The sequence below is a fragment of the Protomyctophum parallelum genome (assembly GCF_964188405.1).
Source record: "Protomyctophum parallelum genome assembly, chromosome: 4".
Taxonomy (NCBI): domain Eukaryota; kingdom Metazoa; phylum Chordata; class Actinopteri; order Myctophiformes; family Myctophidae; genus Protomyctophum; species Protomyctophum parallelum.
In genome coordinates, this window is record NC_139700.1 from 23,560,998 (window position 1) to 23,575,725 (window position 14,728).

At 39.2% G+C, this 14,728-nt stretch overlaps 1 protein-coding gene across 1 annotated transcript; it reads right to left on the reverse strand.

The window, feature by feature from the left end:
* Positions 1–500: 500 nt before the first annotated feature.
* On the reverse strand, positions 501–14,728 carry LOC310857594 (uncharacterized protein). The gene is made up of 25 exons (XM_083763322.1): positions 14,608–14,728; positions 12,859–13,048; positions 12,595–12,733; positions 12,297–12,430; positions 12,013–12,166; positions 9,741–9,845; positions 9,522–9,623; positions 9,159–9,302; positions 8,788–8,859; positions 7,190–7,337; positions 5,230–5,379; positions 5,056–5,125; positions 4,645–4,824; positions 4,355–4,555; positions 4,124–4,265; positions 3,885–4,018; positions 3,633–3,786; positions 3,418–3,522; positions 2,960–3,058; positions 2,608–2,751; positions 2,139–2,216; positions 1,908–2,055; positions 1,661–1,810; positions 1,403–1,475; positions 501–912 (listed from the first exon to the last, which is right to left on the reverse strand). The coding sequence occupies exons 1-25, from the start codon at positions 14,687–14,689 to the stop codon at positions 729–731; spliced, it is 3,282 nt and encodes a 1,093-aa protein (XP_083619448.1). The 5' UTR covers positions 14,690–14,728; the 3' UTR covers positions 501–728.

Genomic DNA, 14,728 nt, shown 5'->3' on the forward strand with positions numbered 1-14,728 from the left:
CCCACTTGGCCTCCTCTTCTATATCAACTGGTGTGGTAATGCATCCTGATGAGATAAAACATTTATCCAGCTATACTGTATGCAGACACATCTAATGTAAATTATTGTTCACCAATTAAAACGTAGGTAACAGTTAACATTCACAAATTTATTTTAGTAACCAAGTGGTCAAACATCCAATTATTTTTATTAGAATTAGATTCAGTTTATTCACATTTCCTTACATGGAGATAAACGTAGCGATAAACAATGAATGACTTAATCATTCTTAATCATTCTTAAAAATAAATCTCTTTAGGTGTATAATCTGTATATTTTAACACTCACATTAATGAAATCTTTTTCCTTTGGCAATGTTCGAGTCTCGTTCATGACGTCCTTTGCTGCCTGTCTCTCCCCTTCTCTCTCTCTCTCTCTCTCTCTCTCTTTCCTGTCTGTCTTCACTAACTATATCAATACAAAAGCCAAAATAAATCTTAACCCCCCCCCCCCCCTAGCAACAACCAATTAGACCCTAGCAAAAGCCTATTAGACCTTAATAACCATGATTAAAACAGGTGGTTGTGGTTGCTAAGATTCATTGAAATATTTGCGACAACATTCAATTACTGGGACTTCCAGTCTTTTCTTATTAATCAAATCTCTCTGATGTAATGTGGCTATACTTGCAACGGTTGATTGAAACCAGTTTATCGGTGAGTGGAATGCAAATGGGGGTGCTGTCCGTACTACAGTTCAGTGTGCTCTACATTCTCTTGACTCTGGTGAATCTTCTCAGGAACAGTTTGAGTCAGGAAGGTGTAGCGGTTCTTCTTCAGGTGCTGAGCAGACATCTGTTCCAGCCCAATGGACAGGTAGTGTTCATCAGCACCATACTGGTGCCAGTGTACCAGGCCGGCTCCATTAGGTGACCTACAGTACAGTACATATAGTGTTATTAGGATGAGTAATGTGTGTGAGTAGTAGGGACTAAAGGTCAATACATGCTCCTTCCTACATCGGAAAAGGCTTTCCTAACTAGTTTGGAGAGTCGCAGGAGCGTCCAAAAAATAAAATAAAAATAAGGTGGTATCAGAAGTTCTGAATAAATAAGAAATGTTGACCTCACTTTCTGGAAAAAATTGTTCTGACGTCAGAAGGTGCATGTATTGCGGTTTACACTTCTATCTATACTAGATATTGGCCATTGAGAATAATTAAGGGCGTGTTAGTTATACGGTCGGTTTCAGCCTTGAGATTTATCAAAGGACAGACTAAATGTACTCTAGTATCGGCTGTATTGGATTGCTTGATAAATCTCACATGGATTTAGGCTTAAACTCATTCCTGGTCTCAATTTTAAGCTGGGTTGTACACACCATTGATAAATGAGGGCGACTGTGTATTATGAGTTTAATCCTACCCCGTCCGAGCAAAGTTGCCCCAGTAGCTCATCATAGTTTTGCTGAGCTGTGCCTCTTCTTCTGTACATGATACTGTAGAGTGATTAAGAAAATGGTTTAGTGAAGCTTCAGATGTACACTTTCAAAAGGGTATTGATTCTTGGAAAACCATAGCTACATTTATATTATGTTCCATTAATAATACAATAATACAGAGCTACCGTAATTTTATATTTATTATGTTCCATTCATCAATTATTTTTGAATATTGCACTTACTCCCAAATTCGGCATAGGAAGTGATAAAGCAGTTTCCTAATACAGTGATGATTTCATCACCATGGTCTGATCCAACAAAGCTTGGCCTTCTCTCCTGCAGGAATTTGGGTGGATGCTGGTACTCATACAGATATACAGGAGCACCTGCATCTGGTTGTAGACAAAATGAGGTATGAGAGTTTCAACACCTATGTTGAAGGGAAAACAGGTTAATACCATTCTTAAGATTACAATTTTTTTTACTTACCTCTGTGGGAATTTACCGTCTTAATGGCTGGAATGGTAAACAGCATGTCTCCAAGCAGCTCTGTAAATCCATCTCTAATTTTCAGTCGATCTCCAGAGGTTCCAAGATATTCATCTGCCACAAGCTCTTTCACTGAGCCATCTTTCAGCTTGAGAAAGAGAGAAATTATTATGTCTATAATCATAGAAAACATGACAAAACTCAGGCCATGCAACACAGTGTTTGTCTTACATCGGGAAAGAACATGGCTAGAATAGGCATGACATGTTCCCGGTCCATTCCCTCTGTCCAGTTTGGGGGCGCAATGAACTAGAAGAGCAAGAATTTTGTTTTGTAGAACAAAAAAACAAGAACTATCAAAACAATATATTTCAGATGGACCTATGAAGTAAGTAAACTCAAAATAATCCATTGAATGTTCTAATGCAATGATATCACAGGTTTGATTGATTTGATTATTTATTTTCGTGTCGTGCACACAATGTGCCCAACCCTCATGGGTTTATAAGACGGTACTCTGATATCTTTCCCAAGCTTGACAAATAAAATCTGCCACAACAAAAGTCCCTTTGGCAAAACATATCTCCATTTTTACATAGTCATTTAAATCTAGGAAATCCCCACAGATATAAGACATCTTATTAACCAAAATATCCCTTAAGTCGTCATATTTAGAGCAGGTAATGTCACGTGTACTTACCATAGGGAGCATGTAGCCCCCTTCATGATTATTAATGCCTGTTATGAATGGAATTTTAAGAAATTCATGGTTTTGGTACAGTTCCTCCACAGGTTTTGTCATGAAATGTCCATCAACGGTGATGGGGTATCTTATCATGTTGTCCTTGAGAGAAAAGCATACCAATGTGTAAGAGATTTAAGATGTGGAAGCTCTGCAAGTGTAAAACTCAGGGAAGTGGTACTGAAATGAAAGTAATTGTCAAACAGTCGAACAACAAATACATTTCACTTAAATCTAACCAAATATTCTATTATGATCAACTTGTTATGTCAGCAGATGATATCTATTACTTTATTTGTACATGTCTAACCTTTTCAATAGTCTGCATAGCATCAATGTCCATGGATCTCAGGCAGTCAGCAATCATTTTTGTGCTTGTGATGTCACATCCTGATACATTGGCTAAAAGCTGGCAATAACAATCAGAGAAATGTAAGTTTTTAAAGACCATACAAAATTGTTTGCACATTGTACTACATAATTGTGTATTTACCAGTACAAATTTTTAACACAAACATTGAATCTCAGTTGAGAATGACGTGGCTCCAATGTGGATATCGGACGTCATGTGACCAGCCTGTGGCATTAGTTATTTATGACTATGACTACCGGAATATGTCCATTTCAGCCCAATCAGAGCCTCATTAACTTCCAATATAAAACATACAGGCAAGTAAATATTGCAAAGACATATGTGGGGGAACATATTTTTTTGTTCTGTGGCCTACTGACTGTTATGCATGCCATAAAAATAAACAGTTAAATAACCTGTGCTATAGGCAAAGGATTTTCCGTGTATAATGAATCAATTCGAGCAGTGCCACTCTCAGCAATTCCACGGTGAAACAGGCGATCAGACAATGGAGACAGAGCCTAATAATTCAAGAAACACAGAACATAGAAATTATGAAAATATTCCTCTATGAATTCATTTTTTGTCTGTCATTGAGTTTCAGATAATATTTGTATGGACTGTAACGTACCAGGAGGAACACGCTCACTCCACCAGCAGACTCCCCAAATATGGTGACAGAACCTGGATCTCCTCCAAAGTTGTGGATGTGCTCCTGGACCCATCGCAGAGCTGCCACCTGGTCCAGTAAACCAAAGTTTCCTGACATCTGTTCATCTCCGGTACTGAAAAGAGCACACGATCAGGAATCGCTAAAACAAGTCACCAATGAACAGTTCTTCCTCAATTGTTCCAGGACATCATCATAATTCATCTTCCTCACCTGAGAAATCCCAGTGCTCCTAAGCGATATTGGACCAGAACCACTACTACATCCTGGTAAGCAGCCAGGCCACTACCATCGTAAATTGAGGCTGAGCCACTTGATAGCCCTCCACCATGGATCCAGACCATGACCTAGGGAGTAGAAAAATTATTATCTTTTTCTTTTTAATTTTACTAAATGGACTCAACAATTCTATTGAGGGAAAAAACAGGGTAGAGCAAGTGTAAAACTCTTACTGGGAGTTTGGCATCTTGAGTATCTATTGCTGGAGTGTAAATGTTGAGGTAAAGACAGTCTTCGGAGATGTCAGGGATATCTGGTGTCTTCATGTATAACATCTTTATCAGATCCAGAAGTAGCGGTTTATTTTGGACACAGCTATGAAAACAAAAGAGAATTCCAGTTAGTACAGTATATGGAACAAATCTCAATCCAACAATACCTACTGGACTGCATGAATGACTTACATGAATGGTTGTTGGGTGGCATCTCTCACTCCTTCCCATCCCTCTGCAGGCTGGGGTGGGGCCAGTCTAAGAGGTCCTACAGGAGGCTTTGCAAACGGAACTCCCAGGTAGACATGGACCCCCGTATCCTTCCCCTTTACACTCAAATGCTCTCCTCTCAGACTTCCCAGCTTTGTGTGGACTACAGGCCCCGTCTTTGGTCTGTGAGACAAGTATCATACAGTGATGGTGTAGCGAGTTTCACTCAGATGAAACCAAATTTAAAAAGAATATATAGTACAGGATCATACAGTTCACTGTTCTCCATCTTCTCTCTATGTTGTCTGATCTTCTCAGGAAGGGTTTCAGTCATGAAAGTGTAACTGTCCTTCCTTGGGTGCTGACCAGGTTCCTGCTCCATCCCAATTGAGAGGTAGTCTCTCTCTGCTCCATACTGTGGCCAGTGTACCAGGCCAGCTCCATTAGGTGATCTACAAATGCACACAAACACACAGTACAGAAGAGATGGCTGGTGATTCCAATGAGGACAGCAGGACGAACATCATTGCATTTACTGCAATGAAAAACCCATTTCACAGTTTTCTTATTGTATTATTACCAAACATCCTCAGATAAGAACACAAACAAACATTCTTATAGTTAAATAAAGGTGGATTGGATAAAATAAAATAAAACTCTGCACATTGTAGAATGTCTCTTACCTTGTACGAGCAAAGTTGCCCCAGTATTTCATCATAATTCTACTTAGCTGTTCATCTTCGTCTGTACACTCTGGGAGAGAAAGAATCATGGATGGTGTTAAAAAAAATCACAATGACTTATAGACTAGTATATAACTACATAATGATGAGCTGCAAATCGTGGTCTCGTTTTACCTTGCACTGTGACTTGATCTTCTGTGAAACATAATCCCAAAACAAAAATAAGATCATCCATATGATCAGAGCCAACAAAGCTGGGTCTCTTCTTCTTGAGCATGCTGGGTGTCTCCTCAAACTCATAGAAGTACACTGGAACTCCTGCATCTGTTTGGAGGATGAAAGAAAATATTTAATTCATGTCATGCAACATACCTGGTCTTTGACTTCTTTTAATATTTTTCCAAATGTATCCTGACTTGATACCAAAGTGCTGTGTAATGTGTTACATTCACACACAACCATAGACGGTACCACCCTCATTGGGAGCAGTTACGGATTCGGTGTCTTGCTCAAGGACATGAATATGCATTTCCTGCTCTCTCCATGTTTGGGAGATTTAAGGCTAATTCATAGACTGGCTTTTCAGTGGTGAGGTAACCACCAAACTACAACACGAGCCGCGGTGAAGAGCAAACCACCGCCACCACCCCAACCCTTCTCTCTGTTTTTACTCACCACCGATCAATTATTAGTTATTTCAGCTCCGGTGGTACCCTCACCACCGAAAATCCAGACTATGAATGAGCCTTAATATTTTCTGGGTAACATCTTGTGTCTTTTGTCAAGGGGTCTCACCTATTGTTAAACCCCACTCTGTTCTCCTGTGGAAAGAGTAATGTCTTCTGCAACTATTTCTATGACAAGAGCAGGGCTTCTCAAAACGTATTATGCCACAAGCCCACAACCCTATATGTATAGAGAAGTTGCAACATGTGTCATTTGCAACACATGTTGCAAATGACACTGTTTCAGAAACAACCATTACATTTTGTATAAATAATCTTGCGTGAGTAAAGTCACCATGACTGGTAAATAGTTTTGATGTTCCTCACTTTTTTCCTGCATTTGGTTTCTAATGGGGGGGGGGACTATTTCTAAAAAGAAATTAAAAGCAAGGTCTAAAAAAGGACCACTTCACCACTTTTCAACCAACCTTTATAAGGCCTCACTAAAGTTCATGATAAAATGGCACAATTGTTTTCTTCTCCCGTCTGTGGGCAGTTCAGTATTGTTTGATGTACTGATGTCTATGTCGCTGCAACCCAATTTGCCCTTCAGGGACACTGAATAAACTTGAACCTTGAAACCCGTCCACCAGTGACATCATTGATGGGGAATCCAAGCTAATAGAAACTACAGACTTTCAATTCCTGAAAAGTTGCAATGCGATAATGAAAGCAATCGTTCTCATGATCATAAAAATCAAAATATATATATAAATAAATAATCTTGTTTAAAAACAAATCTGCCTAACAATGATGGGTTTCTGAACTGCCCACAGCCCTCCTATGAGAGACAAACCGAGTAAAAAGGAAATGTGGAATTTTATCATGAACCTTAGTGAGGACCAATTATATGAAGATAAGTTGAAAAGTGGTGAAGTGGTCCTTTAAGAGGGGCCTCTATATTCCCAAAAGCACTTTCACTTCTGCCCATAGGGGTGCCACCCTGGCGGAATATGTTCATGAAATGCAATTTCCACCCAAGCATTCTTGCGCCCTAACTGCTACAACCCACAACTACACAACACTGACCATGCATCACCAGCCCTTTCTGGTTCTAAAATGTTCACAAATCTTCACTTGAAAATGGCCTGAAAATATAGCTAAACTATGTCAAGCGCTCTGGAACTCTATTAAAAAAGGATGAAAAAGGATTCCATTGATCTCTGGTTTCTGTGAGTTTTAGTGAATAAAACATTATCTTCACCAATCAGTATGGTGAAACATGCAATATACTGTAACTAATACAACTTGCGTGGTTGCAATTGGACTACTATTGTCCCTTCCATTGAGACATTGATATTGACAATGTGGTTTATCCTATGCCCAAACAGGCTTTCTGTAATAGCTCAGCAGCAGATCGATGCCTGCATTGGGGACCCAGGTTAAAATCCTAAAGACTCGAGTCTTACCTCTGTGGAAGTTTGCAACCTTAATGGCAGGTATGACAAACACCACATCTCCAAACACCTCAGAAAGACCATCTCTAACTTTCACACGATCCCCTGACGTTCCCATGTATTTATCAGCCAACAGCTCGTTTATCCATTGGTCTTCATGCTAAATCATAGAAAGAACATATATACTGTAAGACCTTGACATATAAAACAGCTGTGAATGGAGCTTCCATGCTCCAGTACTATTATATAGAAGCATTTGAAAATTGTGGGAGGCAAGTAGGCAACAGTCTGCTGAGTCTGGCCCACAAGACTACCGGGAGTGAAGATACACAATGCTTTGCACTGGGAAGAAGAGTACCAGCTTGTCTTTATCGTAGAGATTTCATGTACAAATTGGGCATTTACAGTATTTTGTACATGCATTCGTAGGATCGACGGCTGCTTTATCAATCATATCAAATCAAAATGAGCTAAATTATTTTGTGGTATGTTGAAAACAGCATACAGTATGAAATATAACAATGGGATTACTTAAGTTTCTAAATATTTAGGCACAATGAAACAGCTGGTCATGCTCATGTTGCCTCATTCTGCTGAAGTAAGTATTTTGTGGTATGTTCAAAACAATATGTTAAATCAAATATAGGCCAGGTATGTTTCAATTTTGCGCATTTATTCCGTGTGGTGGGCTCATTATAATATTAAGTGCCGACCCAGTTTATATTTGTAACTTCATGTTTGTGTTGTATATGTATAGATGTTGGTGCTATTAAGGAAGTTCACTGCCTATACAGTAAATACTCTGTGTTATATAAGAACAGAAATCCTCTTATCAGCCAATTACAGTATCTCAGGGATGTAGATATTAATACAGTTAATTGGGGGGTAAGATGTGTTATACTAAGGGTCAGGGAGATGCTTGGTGCGTACTATTAAGACTTAGTGAAGTGAGCAATAGGCAGGAGGAAGTATCAGATGACAGAGGCGTGCTTTCACAGGATATGAGGCAGGATGCGAGCGGGATTCTAGTTCATTCTGAAGCAATGTAATGAACAGGAGACATGGCGTTTGCGTAAGTCTTTATAATGTGTTAATAAGTACATTTAAATGCTCTAAATGATAATCATAATGATACGCTTATGCAGTCGCTAGATCTGTGAATTAATAGTATGTGTTGTGTTTCTTTTGTGTTTCAGTTTATTACCTAATGCCGCGATCTCTGAATATCTTGTGCTATGATGATTAAGGACAATCAGTTGATGCTATTGAACTATATCTAAACACGGGCCAGACAAGGCAAATAAGGCTTTTTACTGTACACAAGTTTAGTAGAAGTGTGTTTGTACGTGTACGTGAGTGTGTTATGAGATAATAGTAATAAAATGGCCAAAATGAAGTGATTGTTTGCGAGCATTATTGCAACTTGGAGGAAGTGTGTGTTTGAGTAATATAACGGTGTGTGTTTAAATCACAAATTACCATACCTGTCTGTTACACTCCTTTACGGAGGGTTGAATCAGTAGTTAAGCAAAGTTATGAAACAGCAAAGTTTAATTATATCCGTACAGTACCAGACATTGTGTTGCAAGAACTGTAGAGTTATAACTTACATTGGGGTATGTATACATGGACATAATGGGCAAAGCTTCTTGTCGGTCCATTCCATCCACCCAGCCTATGTACTGTGATGACAGAACGTAGAATTATACATGGATAATTGGATATAGAACATGACTTTATGGAATTATAAGCGATAATTGGAACAATCAATAATGATGAGTGAATATATCCCTTGTGCTTATAATTTCAGAAAAGTTGTGGTTTCCTCTAGTATACTTTGGGTAACTGATGATAAATGTATGAACATATGCTTTGAGATAACATGGCTAATAGTATAATAGTAGGATAGATGTAGTGATGTGACAGTGTAATTTGTAATTTACAACAAGCAGGATTCCTTCACAAAGTTATGTCAACTTACATGTAAAAATAACCACCCTCCTTCATCACTATTGAACCCAATCATGAGAGGCACATTGTGCATCTCATGATTTTGTAAAGCCTCCATTCCAGATTTGAGAAGGAACTGTCCATCGGCAGTCATTCCAAGTTGTAGTGCTTCATTCTAGAGACCAAAAGAAAGACAACTAGGCACAGCTAGAAGGATATCAAATAAATGATGTAATACTTTTGCCATCTGCATTGGCATCCCATCATAAAGTTCAAAGTATCAAGTATCAAAAACTATTTAATCTGTTTGCTGGTTTCATGACAATAAAAAAGTTTTTTTGACTTAAAAGGCCTACTATGTTGACTATTATCACCAAGATCCAAACATTCTCACCTCTTTCTGAATCTTCACTATGTCATCTATGGTTAGCTTCATCACACAATCAGCAACCTTCTCAGTGGTAGAACTGTCACAGCTAGAAATGTTTGCTATAGTCTACAAAGCAAAATAATGCATCTTACTATGGATCTTATACATCTTACTACCAAGATGTTATGCACATGTACTGTATGTCCTTGCATTCATTTACTCATTTGTAATTACAAAACTAACCTGGGCTACGGGCAGAGGGTTGGAGGAGTAGAGAAATTCAGTTGCTGCAGTGCCACTCTGTGCTATTGCACCATGAAACAAGCCAGCAGACAATGGAGACAGAAGCTGCCAATATAGGAGAGGAAAATATATTCAAGATAGATCAAGATATTGGCACCTTGCTGTGGGTTAAATGTTAAATACATTTGCTCTGGGTAAAAAAAAATGTTACCAAAGAGGTAAAATATAAATAATAAATAAATAAATAAAAGTAAGAGAAAATAAACAAAAATAAGACAACAATAAGTCAACAACTAGAAAAAGTGCCCTTCTGGGCAAGGTCTCCACCAGGAGGATAGGAGTGTGTGTGATGTTTGGCAAAATGTTTAGGAGTAATCGGTGCAATTCTAGGTAAAAACAGGAATTTACCTGTTATAGCGCCACCATGAGGCTATTTTGTGGCATTTTTTTCCTCTGCCTAGTGGGAATGTGTGTGCATAAGTGCACGGAAACCACACGCTGTGTTAAGATTTGAGACATTTTGTTGAAAACGGACCAATCCTGCAAACTTTGGAAGGCAATCTTAGCGATGGAATATGGACAGATCCGTGTTGATCCAGAGAGTGTGTGTGCACAGTTTGGCGTCGTCCGGGCCAACGGGGCCGGAGATTAACTGTTCATGGACGGACACACACACACACACACACGGACGGACGGACGGACGGACGGACGGAGTGCAAAACATACTCTCTCCCCATGCCTTCGGCCTGGTGGAGACAACAACCTTTAAAATAATCAAAATTACTGCCACCATTCAGTCCCATTCTATTTTGCTTGTAGAAGGAGAGCACTTCCTCCTCCCCGGCAGCAGCTGGAGAGGATGTTATTGTGTGTGTGATCATCGCCCATCTAAGAGTCTAATAGAAACATTAATATTTTACCTGTGAGATAACATGAAGTTACTATTTGAGCTGCTAAACATTGTCACCTTGTTTATCCAGCGCGATCTGAGCCGCATTTCTGATAAACAGGACTCTAAGTGCCTCCATGCCTCAGTCTCCATTGTTTACGGACATGCATTAGGATCAGGCCTGGAATTTCATCATTTTAGGGGCAAGGCCACTTGGCCTTTAGTGTGGCACAAGGCCAAGTGCCAGGGCATGAAGGCCATCAATTAAAACAATGATTTTAAGTCCCCGGTCATCATTATTTTAGCTTAAACATTGGTTCAGAACAGTGCTTCTTAAATAAATAATCACAGCTTTAAATAACAAAATATATGGGGTCCCAGTGCACAGATGCCACCCTATAGGCTAATTCATATACATTTAATTTGGGGGTCCTTGAAATTAAAATGGCTGCGGATCAGTGGATTAAACTGTGAGTTAATTCACAGAAAATACAATGACAGACAGCCTACATTCATTTGTATAGCCCTATGTTTCTGTTCTACCTTGTTTGTTTTTGTTCTGCTATATTGTCACAACTGTGTGATATGTTCCTTGTTTTAAATGTTATTCTATTGTTTATACTGTGCAAATTGTTCAGCACCTTCTAACTTTGTTTTTCGAAAGGTGCTTTATAAATAACATTTACTTACTTACATAACTTTTGAATGAGGCCTTGGTTTAGAAAAGCCTATATTTTGTGCTAAAGTAATATATTGAATAACATATAAATGTAGATGTTAAGGCTAGACTTTTGATTGATTGATTGAAATATTTATTAATAGTTTGTAGAATTTACAGTACATTTTAAGCACAAACTCAATACAAAGACTGTTAACTGTGAGTGGACGACCCAATTAAGCATTACACTTGTTTACAACAGGGTCCACATTGTTCAATTCATCAGACTGGCATAGCCTATGGCATTGTGGGGCTGCAGGACTGAGGACTCTGGAGATAAGTCAAGTGTAAAAAGCATTTTGTACAAGTGTGTGCTTATGAACATTTACCACGTTATGTCCGCATTGATACAGAAATGAATGATTATTAAGCGAGCGACGCGTGGTGTACAGTGAGCGCGCTCTGGTGCTTGGCTAGCGTTTGGCTAGCGATATTAGCCGTGGCCAGCTTTGGCAATTTACTCTGTCAACTAACATAGCAGACGATAGCGTGGTAAATGGTGGAGGAGTCCTGCAGTCACGTTGGTCTTAAGACATCCACTCTGTGTTCAGAGAAAGATAAATATTTCCTAGACCATTCAACTGACTACTGAAGATTTATATTTCTTAAATCAGATATCATTTGTTTAGGTTTTGTGTATACACATATGTTTTCTTAGTTCTTACTAATGCAGATACGCTCATTCCACCAGCAGACTCCCCAAATATGGTGACAGAACCTGGATCTCCTCCAAAGTTGTGGATGTGCTCTTGGACCCATCGCAGGGCTTCCACCTGGTCCAGTAATCCAAAGTTTCCTGGTAGATGCTTGTCTCCTGTGCTTTATGAGCATAGACGTTTGCAGAGCATAAATAGATTAGAAGAGAGAGAGGAAGGAAGGCACTGTTGCTTAAATACATACAGTTTGACACAGCAGTATATGGTTCAGGGGAGGACCCAGTCTTACTTACCTAAGGAATCCCAGTATTCCAATACGATATTGTATCAGAACAACAACCACATCCTGGTAGGCAGCCAGAGCAGAACCATCATATCCTGATGCAGAACCCATATCAAATCCTCCTCCATGGATCCACACCATGACCTTAATGACAGAATAAATGACACGTATAATCTCTTGAGAAAGACTGTTGGCTCACACATTTTTCAAATGCTTCCCTGACTAAGAATATACTGTAAACACAACAGGTTTGAGTTAATGCTTTAAAACAAATGATTCCTCATCCGAGTCGTGAGTTCAATACTTACGGGCAGTTTACGACTCTTAGAAGGTTTGGAAGGAGTGTAAATGTTGAGATAAAGGCAATCCTCAGATATGTCTGGGAGTTTGACTTCCATAGATAGATTGGTCGCAATCATAACCGGCCATCTGACATCTTGAACACACCTGTTAAGATGCATTTAGGTTGCCTGAAGTTAAGAGTGAGGTCTTATTTAACATGGATTATAATTTTCTATACTATACAGGAAGCTTATAAACTGTGTAATTTACACTTCTATTATGCCCCTTACATAAATGGTTGTTGCGTAGCATCCCTCACACCTTCCCATCTCTGTGCAGGCTGGGGTGGGGTCAGTCTCAGAGTTCCAACAGGTGGCTTGGCAAAGGGCACTCCCAGGTAGGCATGGACTTGTGTATCTTTCCCCTTTACACTCACATACTTGCCTCGGACACTCCCCAGTTGTGTGTGGATGACTGGTGCTATTAACACAGGCACATATCTATGCTGAGGCAGATGCAGTTGGAAACTGGACAGACAGGAAGCTGCACGATCATTTTTAAAGATAATTCTGTTTGTCTGTATTTTCCATCTCATTTAAAGCCATTAAATTACAATACTAGGTACCAGCAGGCTACTGAGGTTTACTCTTTACTGTTGTTTTTTCGCCCATTTACTATTTTCTGTTCTTTTACTTCTACTCTACTACATCTCAGATACAAATATTGTACTTTTACTCCTCTACAATTGTTTTGACCAGTTACTTTGCAGATTTTGATGATTATAACAAAACAGACATTGACCACTTCAGTATGCATTTCGGCCATTTTAAAGTAGCCGATCTACAAACGCACAATGCGTAGCAATGCCACGCATGAGCTTGTAGATCTGCCATTTTCAATTTTATACATTTGAAAACTTGTGAAATGGGACATTCTGCATAATGACTAGCCTACTTTGAGTAAATTTTTATACCAATACTTTTGTACTTTTACTCAGAATTCCAGACTTTTACTTGTAACAGAATATTTCTACATTGCAGTATTGATACTTTTACTTAAGTAAAATATGTGAGTACTTTTACCACCACTGACTAACACAACTTGACGTTTCTATAGTTTTTGCTTCTTTAATATGCTGTATGCATGTCCTTTGTCACTGTTTGCTTGCCAATGTTGCTTAACCATGACCACCATGTGAGCGCATTAGCCCTACCCAGAGCCTTAGAAATTATATTATCTATTATACGGCTCTGGCCCTATACCCAGCTAGCAAGTTTAAGCGCGCCCGGGCGTGCTACGCGGTGAAATAGACAGCGGGAGGCGGTACCTAGCGGGGCAATGTTAGCTGGGTATGAGCGCATGTGCGTGGGTGGGTGTGTCGAAAGAATTCCTCATGGTTTCCTCATATTTTATCATGGTTAGATAATAAAATGGTGATAAAATGAGGACCAATTATATGAATATAGGTTGATAGGGTGAAGTGATCCTTTAACGCCAGCAGGCGACAGCATAGGTCCATCCGACCACTTGTTAGCATTCATTAATTCCACAAACAATTAAGTGATACCATGGAGCAGCTGAGTTATAGACCCACTTTAATTACCCAAAGCCACGTCTTTGAAAGTGATACTTTACTTTATTTACAATCACTAGTGCATAATTAATCAATGTCGGACGCCGGTGTTCTAGTCCTGTTCTGTTCGGCGGTGTACCAGATCTGCTCGGCTGCTAAATGTTCTCAAACATTACTACTACAAGCACGTTATTGAGGTAAAAGTTCGCCCACGGAGAACTCAGAGTCTCAGACCAGAATAATTAACACTCAACAGTCAACATGATTGATTGATTGATTGAAATATGTAGTTTTGCAGTTTGCAGAATTCTACATTCCAATTACAACTCAATACAAAGACTGATAACTGTGAGTGGACGACTTAGCATTACACTTGTTTACAAGAGGGTCCACCTTGTTCAATTCATGTTTTAGGGCTAAAAGGCAACATAATGAACTAAATATTAAGTATCGTCAACTTACTTACCTTCCAGGTCTGCAGTGGCACTTAGAAACCATGTGCATGTTGCTATTAGGAGTGTGGCTGCCTTTGCAGAAGGAGACTTCATGTTTTTTTGTGAGCTGCAGGCTTGAGCAGCAACTCTGGT